The sequence below is a fragment of the Rhinoraja longicauda genome, chromosome 29 (genome assembly GCF_053455715.1).
Source record: "Rhinoraja longicauda isolate Sanriku21f chromosome 29, sRhiLon1.1, whole genome shotgun sequence".
NCBI classification, from domain to species: domain Eukaryota; kingdom Metazoa; phylum Chordata; class Chondrichthyes; order Rajiformes; family Arhynchobatidae; genus Rhinoraja; species Rhinoraja longicauda.
The window spans coordinates 15,092,602-15,113,497 of NC_135981.1; the positions used below are offsets into that span (position 1 = coordinate 15,092,602).

Here is a 20,896-nt window from a genome sequence, read left to right on the forward strand (position 1 = left end):
CCAAGTTCTGGAGGAGCTCAGCAGGTCAGGCAGCCTCTGTGGAGGTATATTCAACCCTGTGTAAATGCCCCTCCTGCATTGCCTCTGCCCAGGTGATCTTTCTAATGGAAAAGGAAGCCTGCCCTTTGCTTCCACAGTTGATAATGCATATACAGAGACTTTGTTCTCTTTGCTGGACTTTGGCTACCAAATTAATCTACAAGTCAAAATGAACTATGGTTGAATATTTACATCCAGATCATCCATTGTAGGAGGCTTCGCAGTGCCTGTTATTTCTTTCATCATCTGAAAAATAAAAGTTTAAGCTGAGAAACAAAAATGCAATAGCCCAAAATATAACCTTTTGAAATCAAACGTGTTTCGTCACTAAAAGTGCCATCAATAAATACATTTATAATTTGGTAAAATTATATCATATAATAAAATATAATTATATACCGGAACTGTAGATACAAATCTCACGTGTCAGCTGGTTGGGTTGGACTATGTAATGCAGTAAAACTAGTAATGCAAGATAAAACAATGGAAATTTGCAGAATCTGAAGTCTGTGATTTATCCACCAGTTTGATGCACAGACATAGGGAGGATGCTGGCATGCACAGGGGCCTCCAGTTCGTGTAATGCATATCTGGATGCCACTTCTGCAAAATTTTATCAATAGCCAGTCAAAGATTAGTGAGGCCTGCTTTTATATACCATGAAGGGAAGCTGCTCTTCCTGAACCAGAATCAGGAACACTCCTTGAGTAAGCTTAGGTCTCTCATGGTTCCTTCACTATATCACTTATCATACTCCGCTAACTCCCCAACTGCATCTCGTTCCCCAACAAGCAATCCACAGCCTCATACGCATCACCCGACCCTACCCTGAAAAAAATGTGTCCGGGTCAGTGGGAGAGGTGTGCCAAGTGGTAGACTAAATGTGTAGACAATAGGCAATAGACAATAGGTGCAGGAGTAGGCCATTCGGCCCTTCGAGCCAGCACCACCATTCAATGTGATCATGGCTGATCATTCTCAATCAGTACCCCTTTCCTGCCTTCTCCCCATACCCCCTGACTCCGCTATCCTTAAGAGCTCTATCTAGCTCTCTCTTGAAAGCATTCAGAGAATTGGCCTCCACTGCCTTCTGAGGCAGAGAATTCCACAGATTTACAACTCTCTGACTGAAAAAGTTTTTCCTCATCTCCGTTCTAAATGGCCTACCCCTTATTCTTAAACTGTGGCCCCTGGTTCTGGACTCCCCCAATATTGGGAACATGTTTCCTGCCTCTAACGTGTCCAACCCCTCAATAATCTTATATGTTTCGATAAGATCCCCTCTCATCCTTCTCATCCTAGGAAGGAACTGCAGATGCTGGTTTAAACCAAAGATAGAAAGATGGACACAAAAAGCTGGAGTAACTTAACGGGACAGGCAGCATCACTGGAGAGATTGAATGGGTGACATTTTGGGTCGAGACCCTTCTTCAGACTGAGTCTGAAAAAGGGTCTCAACCCGAAATGTCACCCATTCCTTCTCTCCAGAGATGCTGCCTGTCCCATTAAGTTACTCCAGCTTTTTGTGTCCCAGTGGTAGACTACCTGCCTCCAGCACTAATCTAGTTTAGAACAGTACACAGACTGATTCACAACAAAGGCTAAGGAAGGGAATGCATTCGTTAATGCACTGACCTCACAGCCCTGTACTTTTGCATTATTACTATTTAACAGGCCATAATATTCATTGGAGTGAGAGCAATGATTTCTTTTGCACAAACCAAAGCTGAAAAATCTTGCCATCATTGAACCTTACATTGTGGATGGAGTTAAAGTATGTCGTCATGTTGTCACATGCTGAACAGAAAATGATGGAGCGACACATATGATAATTAAAGACAAATAATCAGAAGGGAAGATAAAGATGTAACTGCAAAGTGTTAAGAAAAGTTGATTTGATTTTAATGCCATGGAAAATAAGAAATTGGTGAACTGATTGCTTTAACATGCTGATTGTATGATCAGCCATGATCACATTGAATGGCGGTGCTGGCTCGAAGGGCCGAATGGCCTACTCCTGCACCTATTGTCTATTATCTATTGAAAGAGGATCCAGAGAATTTTATTCTTTGTTTTAGACAAGGAATTCCAACATAATTTTTTTTAAATAGCTAGCTTATAATAGGGAAAAGTATGTGATGGTATTTCTGGCAATATGCTGCATGATTGGATATGTTTACAGGTGACAGGTGGGGGACACTGGGAATGAATGTTTAGGAACTAATTACTGAAGTTAAAATCAATATGATTAGTTTATGGTGGGGGCGGTAGTTACCAGAGCATGAAGGGAAATACAGTTAGCAAGCATCACTCTGACACAAACCGACTACCTCAAATTATACAGGGTCATGTAAAGCAGTGCTTTCCTTGTGATGGTATGCGGTGGTACAACATACTGGTACCTCTAACCTGCCACACATGTGTATTATTTGTGTTTAGCTGAATGTGTTAGAACATTTATTTGTTTAGATTCAGAGTTCCACTTATATTACGTTAATGCATCCCAAATGTTGGGTATATTAATGGAAATGTAGCTTAATGTTTAATTGATATGCAATTGATGTGTACAAAAAAAAGCTGTGCTGTAACGTAGTCTGTTTTATTTTGCACTAGAGGGGAGTTAAAAGGTTCTTTAACATCAGCCAAAAGTATGACAGAGGTTCAACTTGCATTTGCATATTGCTCCATGAAGATTATCTGTTCATCATCATCGTGCCAATCTCGCCAATTATCAAAGTCCACAACTAACCAGGCATGCTGCAGCAACAAACAAACAGGAGTTTAAACGATCTGCCAGCCCGTTCTGTACCCATTGGAAAAACAAGTCATTCAGTTCACGAGCTTCCATTTTACCTTTGGGACATGGGTACAGTGCACTCCGTAATGTTTGGGACAAAGACCCATCATTTATTTATTTGCCTCTGTACTCCACAATTTGAGATTTGTAATAGAAAAAAAACACATGTGGTTTCAAGTGCACATTGTCAGATTTTAATAAAGGCAATTTTTATACATTTTGGTTTCACCATGTAGAAATTACAGCTGTGTTTATACATAGTCCCCTCATTTCAGGGCACCATTATGTTTGGGACACATGGCTTCACAGGTGTTTGTAATTGCTCAGGTGTGTTTAATTACCTCCTTCATGCAGGTATAAGAGAGCTCTCAGGACCTAGTCTTTCCTCCAGTCCTTCCATGTCCTTTACAAACGTTTATTGCTGTTTATCAACAAGAGGACCTATTACAAATCTCAAATCGTGGAGCACAGAGGCAAATAAATAAATGATGGGTCTTTGTTCCAAACATTATGGAGGGCACTGTATATACACAAATAAAGCTCAATTACAAAAACAAATTACCAGTTGATCACCAGCCATGTAAATAGTTCATGTTTCCAACTGGTTATCCTGGGCTGGGCAGTCTGATATGCACCAGTGTTGCTCTGACCACACTAGCATCTCACTACCACCATCAGGATAGCACATTTTAGGACGGCACAGGGCACAGCATTAGAGTTGCTGCCTTAAAGCGCCAGAGACCTGGGTTCGATCCTGACTACAGGGTGCTGTCTGTACGGAGTTTGTATGTTCTCCCCGTGAGTTTTCTCCGGGATCTCCGGACCCACACTCCAAAGTGGCACAGATTTGTAGGTTAATTGGCTTGGTATAAAATGTAAAATTGTCCCTAGTATGTACAGGATAGTGTAAGGGTGTGGGGATCGCTGGTCAGTACAGACTCAGTGGGCCGAAGGGCCTTTTTCCACGCTGCATCTCTAAACTAAACTAAACTAAATCAGGAAGAAGGTTCATGCACCTGAAAACTGTGACTATCAGGTTCAAGAACAGCTTCTTCCCAGCAACCATCGGTCTTTTGATAACTGCACAACACTAACCTCAGCGACTATGATCTTCTATTATCTGTCTTTAATTGCACTAAGGATAGCAGTTTTTACAATAGTATTATGGTTATTCATTTATTGATTTTTATTTTTTTTAGTATATATTATCTGTGCATATTACGTTTACAGGCCCTAGGCCTGTTAAACTGCTGCAAGTAAGAATTTCATTTTCTGTTGTCGATACAAATGACAATTAAACACTCTCCCTTGACTCTTAAAATTTGTTCTTCTCACCACGGCATAAGTAGACCTGTTATATTAACATTGAGCTAAGATGCACCACATCACTTTAATATCCTTATGATGACCATTGAAAACGCACAGAAAAGAGAGCAGTCTAGAAATTCTAATGGGCAAGGATTAGCCACTAGAATGACACAGTGCTGGGGACTTGCAGTATTTTCTGTAGTACCAGAGGGAGCGGTTTCTACAAAAGTGCAGCAAATTAAGTTTGGGCGTCACGGTGGCACAGCAGTAGAGTTGCTGCCTTACAGCACTGGAGACCCGGGTTCGATCCTGACTATGGATGCTGTCTGTACAGAGTTTGTACATTCTCCCCATGACCTGTGTGTGTTTTCTCCATGAGCTCCAGTTTCCTTCCACACTACAAAGACATACAGGTTTGTAGGTTAACTGGCTTGGTAAAATTGTAAATTGTCTCTAGTGTGTGTAGGATAGTGTTAGTGTGTGGGGATCGCTGGTCGGCATGGACTCAATGGATCGAAGGGTCTGTTTCCGCGCTGTATCTCTAAACTAAACTAAAGTGATGCTGTAAATCTCCAGTAACTGCATGACTTGCAGAACTCTGGCAGGTCAGCGGACTTCAAAGCACCTTGTAAAATGATGGTTCTCAATGGAAACCATTGTATGAACACTCACAGCACGTTTTGCTTGGCATTGTAGTTTGGGTCTGGTAGCGGGCGACAGGCATCTCTGGCTAATGATGACCAATGTTGCCATTGATCAAGGTTCACCAAAGACACTGCAATACCCTCAAACAATCTTCCGTAGCTTTTAAATGACACCACTAAAATGCCTTGCTCATTATCAATTCTCCCACTTTATAATCCAGTTACATTACCTTGTTTTTTTCTTTTGTCAACCTTGGCCAAGCTTTTTTACCTTCGACTTTCCTCATGAAGAGAGTAATGGACCTATCTGAGCGTTTGTGCCTCGAATCCTATCGGTGGAAGAAATAAATAATGATGAAAGGAAAAGAGGGTGTCTGAATTCCTAACATAACTAATAATATACTGTGTTATTGCAAATTACGCACCATTCAAAGATGATATGATGTGTTATCCTTTTTCCTAAGCAGACATTAAAAAACAATATTTCGTTTTGTTTCATTACTCATTGATATTTTTGGGGCCAGACTCAAGACCAGCTTGATTAACAGTTTTCTAAACCAAGGGTCCACATATTGAAGGAAATTACTCTTTAAGGTCCTCAGCAACAGCCACCAACATTGGTTGCTCCTCCAGTCAGTTTGGGTTGGGCAGCGGTAGGGATACTGCTTTACAGCGCCAGCTTCCGCTTTACAGTGTCGAGTTCGATCCTGACTACGGGTGTTTGTACGGAGTTTGTACGTTCTCCCCGTGACCTGCGTGGGTTTTCTCCAAAGATAATAGAGCAGAGCAAGATAGACCACTCGACCCTAAAAACCGTAGTATGCCAATGGCGCCATTTTAGTAGGCAGAAACTCGCAGAAACATTTAAAAAGAAAAATAACAAATATCTGTGAATTGATAGACGAGATATATTCTGCATTTTTATGGTATCATCACACATACTTCTCCCCCAAAACACTGATTACACTGCGAGAGGCATAGCGAACGGCGGGTTTTGCCTACTAAAATGGTGGACGTTCCGCTCCTTTGCGTACTACACTTCAGTATAGGCAATTTCAACGGAGTGGTCCATCTTGCTCCTTTAGTATCTTTGATTTTCTCCAAGATCTTCGGTTTCATTCCACACTCCAAACACGTACAGGTTTGTAGGTTAATTGGCTTTGTATAAATGTAAATTGTCCCTAGTGTGTGTAGGATAGTGGGGACCGCTTGTTGGTGCGGACTCGGTGGGCCGAAGAGCTTGTTTCAGCGCCGTATCTCTAAACTAAAATCTGAACATAAACGTCAAGAGTAACCAGCCAACCTCATCAGCAGTGACCCTTGTGCAAGCCCAAGGAAGGAGTCCAAGGGTTTATGGGAAGGCGGTGGAGGAGATAATAGCCAGGTGTGGCTTCTGCAAAACTAGATCATTAGAACTTCCCCTTTAGAGAATTATTGGGGATCATGGCCATGGTGTGCTAGTGAAGATATCAACACCAGCCTTGCATGTTGCTGATTAATTTCTCCATGGAGTATTTCAACTGGTATTATTTTCTTCTTATATTACTGCCCTGGATACAAGCTTGGAGGCACCACTAGTTTAGCAAAGGGACCAGCCTGTTGGTCTTTGGTATGGTTCGATTATACTCGTGCATGTTATGATTTACTTGGATAGCAAGCAATAGTTTTTCCATTCTTATCGAGATACATATAACAATAATAAAACCAATACTGGTAACATCTGGGCAGATTGGGCACAGGTACTGAGCTGCAAATATCCCCTCAATATTTCAACTAATCTTTAGGTACAAAATAAAGTCCTTCCCAAATTAACGATGGAGAACATCTACATAATTTCCAGTTAACACCAGATTGTTCATGGTTAAGCTTATCTTGCTATGCAGTTTAATGTGGATAAGTGTGAGGTTATCCACTTTGGTGGAAATAATAAGAAGGCAGATTATTATCTGAATGGTGTCAAGTTAGGAAAAGGGGACGTACAACGAGATCTGGGTGTCCTAGTGCATCAGTCACTGAAAGGAAGCATGCAGGTACAGCAGGCAGTGAAGAAAGCCAATGGAATGTTGGCCTTCATAACAAGAGGAGTTGAGTATAGGAGCAAAGAGGTCCTTCTGCAGTTGTACAGGGCCCTAGTGAGACTGCACCTGGAGTACTGTATGCAGTTTTGGTCTCCAACTTTGAGGACGGGTATTCTTGCTATTGAGGGCGTGCAGCGTAGGAATACTAGGTTAATTCCCGGAATGGCGGGACTGTCATATGTTGAAAGACTGGAGCGGCTAGGCTTGTATACACTGGAATTTAGAAGGATGAGAGGGGATCTTATCGAAACATATAAGATTATTAAGGGGTTGGACACGTTAGAGGCAGGAAACATGTTCCCAATGTTGGGGGAGTCCAGAACCAGAGGCCACAGTTTAAGAATAAGGGGTAGGCCATTTAGAACGGAGATGAGGAAAAACTTTTTCAGTCAGAGAGTTGTAAATCTGTGGAATTCACTGCCTCAGAAGGCAGTGGAGGCCAATTCTCTGAATGCATTCAAGTGAGAGCTAGATAGAGCTCTTAAGGATAGCGGAGTCAGGGGGTATGGGGAGAAGGCAGGAACGGGGTACTGATTGAGAATGATCAGCCATGATCACATTGGTGGTGCTGGCTCGAAGGGCCGAATGGCCTAGTCCTGCATCTATTGTCTATTGTCTATCTGTACAGGCAGTTCTCTGTAACAAACAGGTTCAGTTTTACAGACATACAGAAGCCGATTCGGGCAATAAGTCATAAATTACACAAACATCAATCTATGGTAACCATACCTCCACAGTACCGTAATGAATGGGATCAAAAGCACACAGGACTGATAAAAAGAGAACATTTACTAAAAGTGAGAGAGAGCAAACTAGTTCTGCCTTTCATAGGACATTTGTTCACGTGTGGGGATGTCCATAAGCTGGGAGTGTGTAACCGGATGACTGCCTGTATGTTGACACAAAAGCTGTGAGCTTGAGGGAATGGAGGTAAAACTGGTTTCAGGGAAAGGGTGAAGTTGAGACAGGGCATGGTTACTGTCGGGCCTGAAGGCTTTCAAAATGTTGAGCAAGGGATATCTGGGTAAATCAGGAGAGGAATCCCAGGCAGTTGGAAAATAGAGAGATAGTGGCTGAAAGAATCATGGAGAAACAGGAAAAAAGTATTTCGTCAGCAGACTGAAGAGGGATTGAAGAGGCAGAGATCTTCACAGTGACGTAAACTTGTATTGTTAGAGGAGGCAAATTTGATGGCAGACTATAAGAAATGGGCAGGTGCTGGAAGATGCAGCAGTGGGCTTGAACAGGAATAGAAAGATGCAAGCAAGGAGAAACGTACAGGAATATAATAGTGGCATTTGAAGGAATGAAGTTTTCATTTGCACTACAGACCTTGGTATCAATATTACTGTTATTAAATTATTGCATAATTGATCAGTATTATTCTGTTTGTTCTTGCAGTTACAGACCAGTTAAGCTGCAGCAAGTAAGAATTTCACTGTTCCGTTGCCAGTACATGTGAGAGTAAAGTTTCCTGACCATAGCCTCAGAATAAAAGGACGTACCTTTAGAAATTAGATGCAGAGGAATTTCTTTAGTCAGAGGGTGGTGAATGTGCGGAATTTATTGACACAGAGGATGTGGAGGCAGTCAATGGATATTTTTACGGCGGAGCTTGACAGATTCTACTTTAGCACGGGTGTCAGGGTTATGGGGAGGAGGCAGGAGAATAATGTTGAGAGGGAAAGATAAATCAGCCATGATTGAATAGTGAGGTAGACATAGAGTCATAGAGTGATACAGTGTGGAAACAGGCCCACACCAGCCAACATGTCCCAGCCACAGTAGTCCCACCTGCCTACGCTTGGTCCATATCCCTCCAAACTTGTCCTATCCATGTACCTGTCTAACTGTTTCTTAAACGTTGGGATAGTCCCAGCCTCAACTACCTCCTCTGGCAGTTTGTTCCATACACCCACCACCCTTTGTGTGAAAAAGTTACCCCTCAGATTCCTATTAAATCTGTTCCCCTTCAACTTGAGCCTACGTCTTCTGGTCCTCGATTCCCCTACTCTGGGCAAGAGGCTTGATGGGCCGAATGGTCTAATTCTGCTGCTATAACTTATGAACTTATGACTCGAATGAGAGCAAAGGGTATCAAGATGCAGCGAAGGACGTGGATTTGTTTGGTGTTGAGGGAAGTTGACTATTTTTCTCTTGAGACCAAATGGAAATTAGGTCAAAGATATCAGCTCTCCGGCTGCTCCACATAAAGATCCGCACTGTCAAATTACAGTTGATTTATGTAGCTTCACAGTACACCATACAAGACCTTGTGAGACTAGGCCAACAGTATGTTGTCTTTAGCTGATGTTAGACTGTTCTCGTTTTAAATATGGAGTAAAATCAATGCATTTATCACCCTGAAACATAATGAAAGCTTCCACTGAATAAATGCCGTGAAACTGTCAGCCTATTCCGATAATATTGACGTTTGATCACAACGCACAAACTTACGTTTGGCTCCACTCTGGTGTACAGCTCAATGTTATTGTAGAGTTTGGTGTTATCCACTGTTTTGCAACTGTTGGATAAAATTAAAGAAAATCACAATTACATCGATTCATAATGTCCCAAACATCAGGATGATTACTTGCACTTGCAGGCTCTGGGGTAGAAAGTTTGATTTGGATCATTATTGCTAAGGTAGACACGAAATGCTGGAGTAACTCAGCGGATCAGGCAGCATTTCTGGAGAAAAGAAATAGATGTGGTTTCGGGTCGAGACCCTTCATCAGACTGGGTGAAGTTTCCGGTCGAGACCCTTCATCTGACACTTCACCGGCATCTGCAGTTCCTTCTTACACACTCGGGCTAAGGCGGTTGTGGATGTCAGCAGGATGAAAGTCAGGAGGGGTAGATGCTCTAACACTCATTCAGCACTGCTGATCAAAGAACAGTGTTCACAAGCAACAATTGTCTACCACATTCTGGTCCTTCGGGCTGGAAATCTAACGTTATTCACTGGTCTGGTCTACGCACTCCACTTCCACCAGTGTGGCCAACATAAATGCCCAGTGAGGGGCAATAAATTCAGGCCTTGCCAAGCAGATACAAAAATAAAAACAATCCCCCAATATGACCATTTATTGAGGTAACAGTGATGGAGCCTTGATTGGGATGCTTGATAGAAACAAAGTTTGGGTGGCACGGTAGCGTAGCAGTAGAGTCGCTGCCTTACAGCACCAGTGACCCAGGTTCGATCCTGACTACAGTTGCTGTCTGTACGGACTTTGTACATTCTCCCCATGACCTGCGTAGGTTTTGTCGGGGATCTCCGGTTTCCACCCACACTCCAAGGACGTACAGGTTTGTAGGTTAATTGGTTTGGTATAATTGTAAATTGTCCGTAGTATGCGTAGTGTTAGTGTTAGTGTTCGGGGATGGCTGATCGGCGCAGACCCAGTTTCTGTGCTGTATCTCTAAACTAAACCTCAATATTCAAAGAGAGTACAATTATTTGTATCACTATCATGCTGCAGAGTCATCGAGTCCTTCAGCCCAATTCGTCCATGCCAACCAAGTAGCTCCAACTAAGCTAATCCCATTTGCCCACATTTAACCTATAATCCTTTCCTAACCATTTATCTGTCCAATGTCTTCTAAATAATGTCATTGTACTCTCTCTCTCTCTCTCTCTCTCTCTCTCTCTCTCTCTCTCTCTCTCTCTCTCTCTCTCTCTCTCTCTCTCTCTCTCTCTCTCTCTCTCTCTCTCTCTCTCTCTCTCTCTCTCTCTCTCTCTCTCTCTCTCTCTCTCTCTCTCTCTCTCTCTCTCTCTCTCTCTCTCTCTCTCTCTCTCTCTCTCTCTCTCTCTCTCTCTCTCTCTCTCCTCTCTCTCTCTCTCTCTCTCTCTCTTAATAGCTGGTAAATGGGATCAGTGTACCCCATCAATGGGATAGTTGTGGTTGGCATGTACAAGTTGGGCTGAAGGGCCTACTTCTTTCCTGCAATATTCTACGTCTTGGCTGCAGTTGACATATTAGTGAATTTATTTTTCACATTTTGCATGGTGGGCAACAACATTCACCCAGAAAGTTGGATGCAAGTGACAATTAGAAAACTCCACGTCTTTCACTTAATTCTATGTGGTATGGTATTTATATTATTTAATTTTGAGGAGCAAGTCAGGAGATCAGCAGCAGTTTCAGATCTTTTTTGGGAACAATGGAAACGTGTTGAGCATTGTATTAATTTTAAAATGTTGTTCATTTAAAAAATTCCACAATGGCCATTAAATGCATTCTGTTGTTCACCCTTTCTCTCCATTCTCTCACCCAAAATATTATGGAAAAGACAACAGTTTTGTATCTCTACGTTATTAACAGACATGATTTTGATTCGTATTGGGGAAAGTCTCTTAGTGACCAATTCCCAAGTAATCAACTCCCAAGTAATCAATTCCCAAGTAATCAACTCCCAAGTGTTCGACAACATGGTAAGAGATTGCAGGTAATTTGCATTAAAATATCCATGGAAACCTTAAATTGCATTTAGTACATGTAAAACGAGATAGCTTGCATCATTTATTAATATCATAATGCAACATGTAATCAATATACTGTGGAACGTTTTAACTGTGCAAAACTTAAGAAAGCTGCAAAATTGAATTGAGACCCTTTTGCATAAAAGGGAGCAGATTTTTTCAACCATCTCAAGTTTAGGGATGAGCAATAAATATTGGCCTCACCTGCGAAGTCTGTATCCTGAAGAATGAATTCATTCAATTTTTTTAAAATCACATTTAAATTTTCAGGCGAAGTTCCCTGTGGTATCTGTGAATGGAGTGAAACATCTCCTCTAGGCTGACCAAAGGACAGCTGGTGAAGGCTCCATCACCAACCACCGAGCATTTCATTCCTTCTCGTAGAGGCAGGCACAGCAAGACATTTAATGGCAACTTTCTACCACATAATATAGAGACATAGTTCGAGCTATACAACACGAAAATGGACCCTTCTGAAGAAGGTCTCGACCCAAAATGTCACCTATTCCTTCTGTCCAGAGATGCTGCCTGTCCCGCTGAGTTACTCCAGCTTTTTGTGTCCACCTTCAGATTACGTTGTCCATGCTTACCAAGTTGGTAAACTGGAATAATTTCACTTGCCTGCATTTGGCCCATATCCCTCTAAACTTTTCCTATCCATATATCTGCCCACAGACACAAAATGATGGAGTAACTCAGCAGGACAGGCAGCATCTCTGGAGATAAGGTATGGGTGACGTTTCGGGTCGAGACCCTTCTTCAGACTGAGAGTCTGGGGAAAGGGAGAGGAGAGATATGGTCAGTGATGTAGAGAGAGAGAACAAATGAATGAGTTGTCAGAGTGAAGCTAAACGCAAATTGGAGATCTCATATTTCATTTGGACAGCTTACAACCCAGTGGTATGAATATTGATTCCTCTAACTTCAAGTAGCCCCTGCATTCCCTCTCTCTCCATCCCTCCCCCACCGAAGTCGCACCAGCTTCTCGTTCTCACCTAGCAAACAGCTAACAATGCTCTGGTCCTTTATCATCGTTACTTTTTTTTGCATATCTTTCATTCATTTGTTCCAGTGAGCGTTCACTTTATCAATGTCCCTCATGATCTTGTATATCTCAATAAGGTCATTCGTCAAATTCATGCACACAATCGAAAAAGTCCCAACCTCTCCCTGTTTGTTTGTTTGTTTGTTTATATTTTATTTCGAACATGTAAAACAAAAAGATAAAAACAAAACAAAATAACAATAAAATGAAATGAATGATAAACCTATCTGCAATTCAATGAATAAATTCTCATAAACACAAATTAAATCTTACATGTTCGAAAAGGAGTAGGAGGAAGTATACACTTATTTATTCCTACTCCGTCTCCACTACTAATCAATTAATTCACAAACTTTATCTCATCTACATATATAATATATATATATATATATATACACATACACAAACATATACACACATACATATATCCATGCATATGCCACATACATACATATATAATGTGATATCATGAGAGGTAGAGTCATAGAGGGGAGATACATTTCCTCCCGGTGGATGCAACAAGGACTACAAACCATCATGGCTGCCAGCAAAAAACTACAAAACCCATAGGCAGAAGGGCTGCCTGCCCTGCTGACACTGATTGCTGCTGATTGCTACTGATTGCTGCTGATTGCTGCTGACACTGATTGCTGCCTAGCTGAACCAGATGAGCTGATTGCCTCAGTGAGAGAGCTAAAAGGGAAGGGAAACAGTATATTCAAAGAGAGAGACAACGACTGGAGCAGAGAGGGAGAGAAGTAGTGTTTGAGTTATATTTTGTAAGAAGGCAGCAAGCTACAGTTTTGATTTAACTACCTGTTTTGGTTTTGTGTACCTGTCTGTAAACAATTAAGTTTACCTGTTTTTGGAAAAGACTAAATATATGGAATTTAAGTTTGAAAACAAGAACTTTTCTGTCTTCATTTCCGGCACCCACACCTCCCAACCTTCAAGAGAAAAGCTCCCGACCTCTCAAGACATCACAATACACATATATGCACACATGCAAACATACATATATGCAGTTTATAAACAATTATCCAAATTCTATGTACAATGCGAATATCACACTGTGTCAATAAACTAAAACTTAACTGTCATCACAGCACTTCCTCATTGTAAGTGTAATTCTTGCAATTCATGCTTGTAATTCAAGCATTCTAGTCCAGGTAATATCCTGGTGAATCTCTTTTGCACCCTTTCCAACTTGAGGACATCCTTCACATATCTGTTTCACCAGAACACTTTCATATGATTAATAGCAATGAAATACATGAGTCAGGATAATTGCAGGTATTTCTTACCTAAAGATCAGTCTGAATTTTTCAATTACAACTTCAACATCCATACTATCTTCTATGCAGAACTCAACAAACACATAGTTCTTGCGATCATACCATTGTGTTTTTGCTGGTTGGCTGAAAAAATAAAAACAAATGTGAATCAATCTGCAGTTTGTCTTTTATTTCAATGTTGACTTACAGAACTAGAACCATAGAGAGGCAAATGTTTGTTTAGAAGTTTATAGCTTTGCAGCGAAAGTTAACAATTCTGGGTCTGAAGAAGGGTCTCGACCCGAAATGTCACCCGTTCCTTCTCTCCAGAGATGCTGCCTGTCCCGCTGAGTTATTCCAGCATTTTGTGTGTATCTTCGGTATAAACCAGCGTCTGCAGTTCCTTCCTACACAAGTTAACAATTCGGTTGGGGAGGTGAAATTACTTAGTGGGCTCTGGACCATTATGTTAAATGTGCAATGACTCTGTCCCACAATTTTGATAACTTATTTTAACCTCCTGATCCGATTTGTGCCATCGGGCTGCAGATGAATGTCTAAATGCATCAGTTTGTTTTACTTTGAACAATGCTAACCTTGTAAATTCCTCAAGTTTCTCTATTTGTTTTCTTCCTATTTAGTTTCTCTGCCACATTCGTCACTGCTGTGGGACTGACGGCACTCTCTTATTTAGTGAACAAAAATGCTTGACACTCATTTCATAAACACACCCAAGCTTTCAGTCTCCACAAGATTAGCTTATTTTTGGTTCCTAACTGACCTCTCCCTTCTTTTGACTCCTTCACTTTCTGTTGCCTGCGAATCTCAGAGTTTCTCTTTGTCCCTTTTGGTGCCAACCCAACTCTGCTGATCTGCACACAGATACGAGAAGCTGTAGTAACTCAGCGGGTCAGACAGCATCTCTGGAGAAAAGGAGGCGGTGACTTTTCGGGTCGTGACACTTCTTCGCAGGTGGTTCTATACAGACTAAAATGGGACTGAAAATATTCCTTAATCTATTTTCAGACACAGTCATCTAGTTTTTGATTTGTTTCATTTCCCCCTCTTGCCACACAGTTCTAGTGCAGTGAGGGCATCTATCTTACAACGTGGAAAATAGCAGGAATAATTCAATCCAATTATTACTGCCCAATGAATCTGTTACCATCAGCAAATTGATGGAAGGTACAATTGACTGGTGATTAACCAGCACCAACTGAGCACTAACCTTTTCACCAGTGGCCAGTTTGGGTTTTATAAGGGCGGCACAGTGGTAGAGTTGTTGCCTTACAGAACCAGAGGCCTGGGTTCGATCCTGACTAGGGGTGCTTGTCTGTACCGAGTTTGTACGTTCTCCCCGTGACCTGTGTGGGTTTTCTTCGAGATCTTCAGTTTCCTCCCACACTCCAAATATGTACAGATTTGTTGGTTAGTTAGCTTGGTATTAATGTAATTTGTCTCTAGGATAGTGTTAGTGTGCAGGGATAGCTGGTCAGTGCGGTGGGCTGAAGGGCCTGTTTCCGCACCGTATCGCTACGTAAACTAAAAAAGGTAGAAACAACCGTCTGAAGAAAGGTCTTGATCTGAAATGTCACCTATCCATTTTCGCCAGAGATGCTGTCTGACCTGCTGAGTTACTCCAGCACTTTGTGTGCTTTTGTTTTATACGGGCTGCCTAGTTCTAGACCTCATCCATCATATCCTTGATCCAACCATGAACCAAGCAGCCAAACTCCAGAGGTGAGGTGAAAGTGATCGCCCTTGGCAGCTGTTGCCCAAGTATGGCTACAAGGAGCCTGAGATCAACTGAAAACAACAGCACTCAAGAGTAAAATACTCCACTGCCATCATACCTTAACAAAAAAGGAAATGGTTTTGTTTAGTTGTGCTTAGTTTGGTGTTATGTGTACTGAGATACAGTGAAAAGGTTTTGTTGCGTGCTAACCAGTCAGTGGAAAGACAATACATGATTACAATCGAGTCATTCAGAGTGCTCAGACATATGAGAAGGGAATAACATTTAGTGTAAGATAAAGCCAGTAAAGTCTGATTAAAGATAGTCCAAATGAGGTGGATACCAGTTCAGGACTGCTCTCTAGTTGTGGTAGGATGGTTCAGATGTCTGATAACAGCTGGGATTGGGGAGACCGATGATCGCAGCCTTGTACAATCCCCAACAGTTCCTCAGTACTGTATCCTGTGCCCAACCATCTTCAGCTGCTCCATCAATGACCTTGCTCCCATTTTCAGTTGCCCATTGATGGTAGTACAACAATCAACTGCATGCACCACTCTAGGCCAAGGGCAGAGGGTGCAGGAAAACATCATCACTGCAGATTCCCCACGGTGCTTAGCCTCCTGATTTGGATATATATCACTGACCTCTCATCACTTGGGTGTACCCTGAAACTCCCTACCCAATAGCCCTTTAGAAGCACCTGTAGGCTCCATCTCCTCGCCACTTTGCAAGACCATCTGGGGGGTGGACACTGGACTTGCCAACAACATGCACATTCCAAATAAAAAGCCTACAGCATAGAATCTCACAAACTAATTATGGAACTCCTGGTATCCACATGATGATCACATGGAAGTCTTCTAGCACCAGAATGGGGACCATATTTCAGCATATCTCTGAAGATCTGTCCTGGGCCCAGCACATTGAAGTAACCACAAAGAAAGCATTTCAGGTAGTTAAATCTCTCAGGCTTGATCTGATATATCTGAGGACGCTGTGGGAAGCTCGAGAAGAAATTACAGGAGCCCGACCCGAGATATAGAAATCATCATTAGATGCCAGATGAATAGAGGCTCTCGAGTGTTGTGCTTGCAAAGACCTACAAGAACTATGGCTCATGGAGCCTGTCATCTGTAGTGGGTAATTTACTCAAGAAGATTCTGAGGGACGAGAAAGATATGCATTTGGATATACAGGGGCTGATGAGGGATAGTTTTGTACGTGGAAGATTGTGTCTTTGGAATTTGATTGCATTTTTTGAAGAAGTAACCAAAAAGGTTGATGAGGGCAAGGTTGTAGGCGTTCATAGGTTCATGATGTATGACTCTAATGCCTCTACTTCCTTAAAAGTCTGAGATTTGGGTATGTTGAAGAATTACTCTATCAAACTTCTACAGGTGTACAGTAGAGAGCACAAGGACTGGTTGCATCAAGGCCTGGTTTGGCAACTCGAACTCGAACAAAAGGAGACCGCAGAAAGTGGTAGAATATTGCCTGGGCCATCGCAGGTACCGAACTCCCCACTATCGAAGGGAGCTTCAGAAGGCACTGGCTCAAAAAAGGCAGCCAATATCATCAAAGACCAAAACCACACTTTCGTCTTACCATTGCGAAGAAGGTACAGGAGCCTGAAAACCGTGAGCACCAGGTTCAAAAACAGCTTCCTCCCGGCAACTATCAGGCTCTTGAATACTGCACCACACTAACCTCAGCAATTTATTCACAAAATGCTGGAGTAACTCAGCAGGTCAGGCAGCATCTCAGGAGAGAAGGAATGGGTGACGTTTCGGGTCGAGACCCTTCTTTAGACTGATGCAACCCTGATGTTATATGGACTGTGTCTTTGGTTACACTACTGACTTTGTTTTTGACACTATTATGGTTATCCAGTATTAGTTATTAATTTATTGTACTATTGATTATCATGTATTTAACTGTGTGTCACTGCGTTTATGGTGCAGCAAGTTAGTTCCTACGTTTCATTGCAGGCACCTCTGACAATTAAACGCTTTTGAAGTGTGCAGGAAGGAACTACAAGTTGCTGGTTTACACCGTATCCAGAGATGCTGCCTGTCCCGCTGAGTTACTCCAGTATTTTGTGTCCATCTCGACTTCTAAAGGCGACACGGGGCACAAACCCCAGCAGATCCCCCCCCTCCCCCCTCCCCCTCCCTTACCCACTCTTCATTAGTACTTCCAGTCGACTGTATTAGTAACTGTGCTGAACTTTGGGGCAATTAAACCATTCTTAGTGAAACAAATCGCACTTGCTTTTTGCTCGTTGGTTAGATGCCCGGCAACCACCGCCCCCCTGCCCTGGCAAGTCTGGGACACTCTTCACACCGTGACCTACCTGGGTTCGTCTTCTTCACACATGGTCACCTCACCCAGATCCCCACCAAAAAAAAAAATGCACAAGAAAAAACCCAAAGCAAAAGAGGGGGGAAGAAAAGGAAAAGATTTTTAAAAAAACAAGTTGAAAGTTTCAGTCGTGGATTAGACGGTGGGAAAATGTTTGCGGAGAGTCTTTGTTCCCAGCCTGAAGGGCAGCAAAAGCAGCTGCTATTTTTAGCTGGCCCTTCCCCACAGAGACGTTGATGTGTTTTAGACCCTGCGCCCTCCTCCTCTGCCGCCCACATACTGTTGCAGCTGCTGCCTCAACCCCCCACGCTGGCCTGTGCTGTCCATCAATCCTTTATCCCTGGCCCTCGTTTGAAGCCCAGCCACCCACCAGTTAGCTTCTGGGACATTCAACAGTGTCCGGAGTACAATCAGTCTGAAGAATCAGAATTACCTATATTTGTCATCCAAAAAAACAAGTCTTTTAGACAATAGACAATAGGTGCAGGAGGAGGCCATTCGGCCCTTCCAGCCAGCACCGCCATTCAATGTGATCATGGCTGATCATTCTCAATCAGTACCCCATTCCTGCCTTCTCCCCATACCCCCTGACTCCGCTACCTTTCAGAGCTCTATCCAGCTCTCTCTTGAATGAATGCATTCAGAGAATTGGCCTCCACTGCCTTCTGAGGCAGAGAATTCCACAGATTCACAACTCTCTGACTGAAAAAGTTTTTCCTCATCTCAGTTCTAAATGGTCTACCCCTTATTCTTAAATTGTGGCCCCTTGTTCTGGACTCCCCCAACATTGGGAACATGTTTCCTGCCTCTAACGTGTCCAACCCCTTAATAATCTTATAGGTTTCGATAAGATCTCCTCTCATCCTTCTAAATTCCAGTGTATACAAGCCTAGTCGCTCCAGTCTTTCAACATATGATAGTCCCGCCATTCCGGGAATTAACCTAGTAAACCTACGCTGCACGAGATTTCGTCACCCACAGTCCAACGTCACCCATTCCTTCTCTCCTGAGATGCTGCCTGACCTGCTGAGTTACTCCAGCATTTTGTGAATAAATACCTTCGATTTGTACCAGCATCTGCAGTTATTTTCTTACACTACATGGTTCTCGTTAAGTCTTCAGGTCAGCCCTAGTGATTATAATACCCATCCAATCCCCCCCCCCCCCCCTTAATTTTCTTCTACTATTGGAATACATTGACTTTTTTTCAACCGTAAAGACATGCAAAATGGTTGTTCAAGGTTTCCTTATTTTCGGTTGTTAATTCCACACTTCCATCCTTCTAAAGTTTACTTTAGTTAAAACGCAAAGTGCAGGAAAGCAGGTCAGGCAACGTCTGTGGAAATGGACAGACAACGTTTCGGGTCGGGATCCCCATAGAACAGAGAACACAGAACAGTATTGCACAGTAACAGGCCCTTCAGCTGGCAATGTTTGTGGCAAACATGATGCCAAGACTGACTCTTGCCTGCCTGCACATAATCCATTTCCCTTCTTCAGATTCTTTAGTTTCCCCTTTTGTAAACTTAGAGACAATCTTCCTGTAATTATATTTCTGGTTGGTTCACACTCATAATCTGTTTTCCAGTTTTATTATGTTTATTGGTATCCTTTGCTGGTTGCTAATATTTCCCATTCTTCTGGCCTATTTGTAATGTTCAGAGCACATTTTGGTTCCCTGGTATTACTGATTATTAATTTATTGAATGATTGATTATTAGATATTTATCTGTGTGTTAGAACATGTACTGGCCTGTAAAGCTGCAGCAAGTAAGAATGGTATTGTTCTGTTGCCAGTTCGTATAATTATTAAACACTCTTGACCACTTTTTCTTTCAATTTGACATTAGCTTTAGCTTTTTTGTTTTCCATGAATGGATCATTTGTTATTTTTTCTAGGGAATTATGAAATCGTTCATAAAATGTCTCCCTCGTTTATTTACCATTTCATTTGGCATCCCGATCTGATTTAGCCAACTTTACCATTGAAGAATACATGGCTGCAGCTGTGAAATTCCATCATGTTATGGTCACTCTGTTGTCAGAAGATTATAGATACATAGACAATAGGTGCAGGAGTAGGCCATTCGGCCCTTTGAGCCAGCACCACCATTCAATGTGATCATGGTTGATCATCCACAATCAGTACCCCATTCCTGTCTTCTCCCCATATCCCTTGATTTCGCTAGCCCAAAGAGCTCTATCTAACTCTCCTTTGATGCATCCAGTGAATCGGCCTCCACTGACTTCTGAGGCAGAGAGTTTCACAAATCTCTGTGTGAAAAAGTTTTTCCTCATTTCAGTTCAAAATGGCCTACCCCTTATTCTTAAACTGTGGCCCCTGGTTCTGGACTCCCCCAACGTCGGGAACATGTTTCCTGCATCTAGCGTGTCCAATCCCTTATTAATTTTATATGTTTCGAAAAGATTTCCTCTCATCCTTCTAAATTCCAGTGAATATAAGCCCAGTTCCTCCATTCGTTCATCATATGTCAGTCCCACCATCCCGGGAATTAACCTCGTGAACCTACGCTGCACTCCCTCAATAGCAGGAATGTCCTTCCTCAAATTAGGAGACCAAAACTGCACACAATATTCCAGGTGTGATCTCACCAGTATCCTGTACAATGGCAGAAGAACCTCTTTGCTCCTGTACTCAACTCCTCTTGTAATGAAGGCCATCATGCCATTAGCTTTCTTCACTGCCTGCTGTATCTGCATGCTTACTTTCAGTGACTGGTGTACAAGGACACCCAGGTCTCGTTGTACTTCCCCTTTTCCCTACCTGACACCATTCAGATAATAATCTGTCTTCCTGTTCATGCCACCAAAGTGGATAACCTCACATTTATCCACATTATACTGCATCTGCCATGCATCTGCCCACTCACCCAACCTGTCCAAGTCACCCTGCATCCTCATAGCAGCCTCTTCACAGTTCGCACTGCCACCCAGCTTTGTGTCATCTGCAAATTTGCTAATGTTACTTTTAATTCCTTCATCTAAATCATTAGTGTATATTGTAAATAGCTGCGGCCCCAGCTCTGAGCCTCGCGGCACCCCACTAGTCACTGCCTGCCATTCTGAAAGGGACCCGTTAATCCTTGCTCTTTGTTTCCTGTCTGCCAA

General features: G+C 42.4%; 1 protein-coding gene across 1 annotated transcript; it reads right to left on the minus strand.

Moving 5' to 3' along the window:
• Positions 1-213: 213 nt before the first annotated feature.
• Positions 214-17,946, minus strand: ptges3l (prostaglandin E synthase 3 like). The gene is made up of 6 exons (XM_078424452.1): positions 17,760-17,946; positions 13,699-13,812; positions 9,324-9,390; positions 5,019-5,117; positions 2,710-2,796; positions 214-285 (listed from the first exon to the last, which is right to left on the minus strand). Exons 1-6 carry the CDS (start codon positions 17,780-17,782, stop codon positions 214-216), a joined length of 462 nt encoding a protein of 153 aa, XP_078280578.1. The 5' UTR covers positions 17,783-17,946.
• Positions 17,947-20,896: the final 2,950 nt, after the last annotated feature.

Excerpts from the sequence above, each read along its gene's own strand:
- ptges3l (XM_078424452.1), bottom strand. The coding sequence starts at position 17,782 with ATGTGTGAAGAAGACGAACCCAG. Across the intron at positions 13,813-17,759 it reads TGTGAAGAAGACGAACCCAG|CCAACCAGCAAAAACACAAT; the intron begins GTAGGTCACGGT and ends TTATTTTTTCAG. Across the intron at positions 9,391-13,698 it reads AAATTCAGACTGATCTTTAG|TTGCAAAACAGTGGATAACA; the intron begins GTAAGAAATACC and ends TTTATCCAACAG.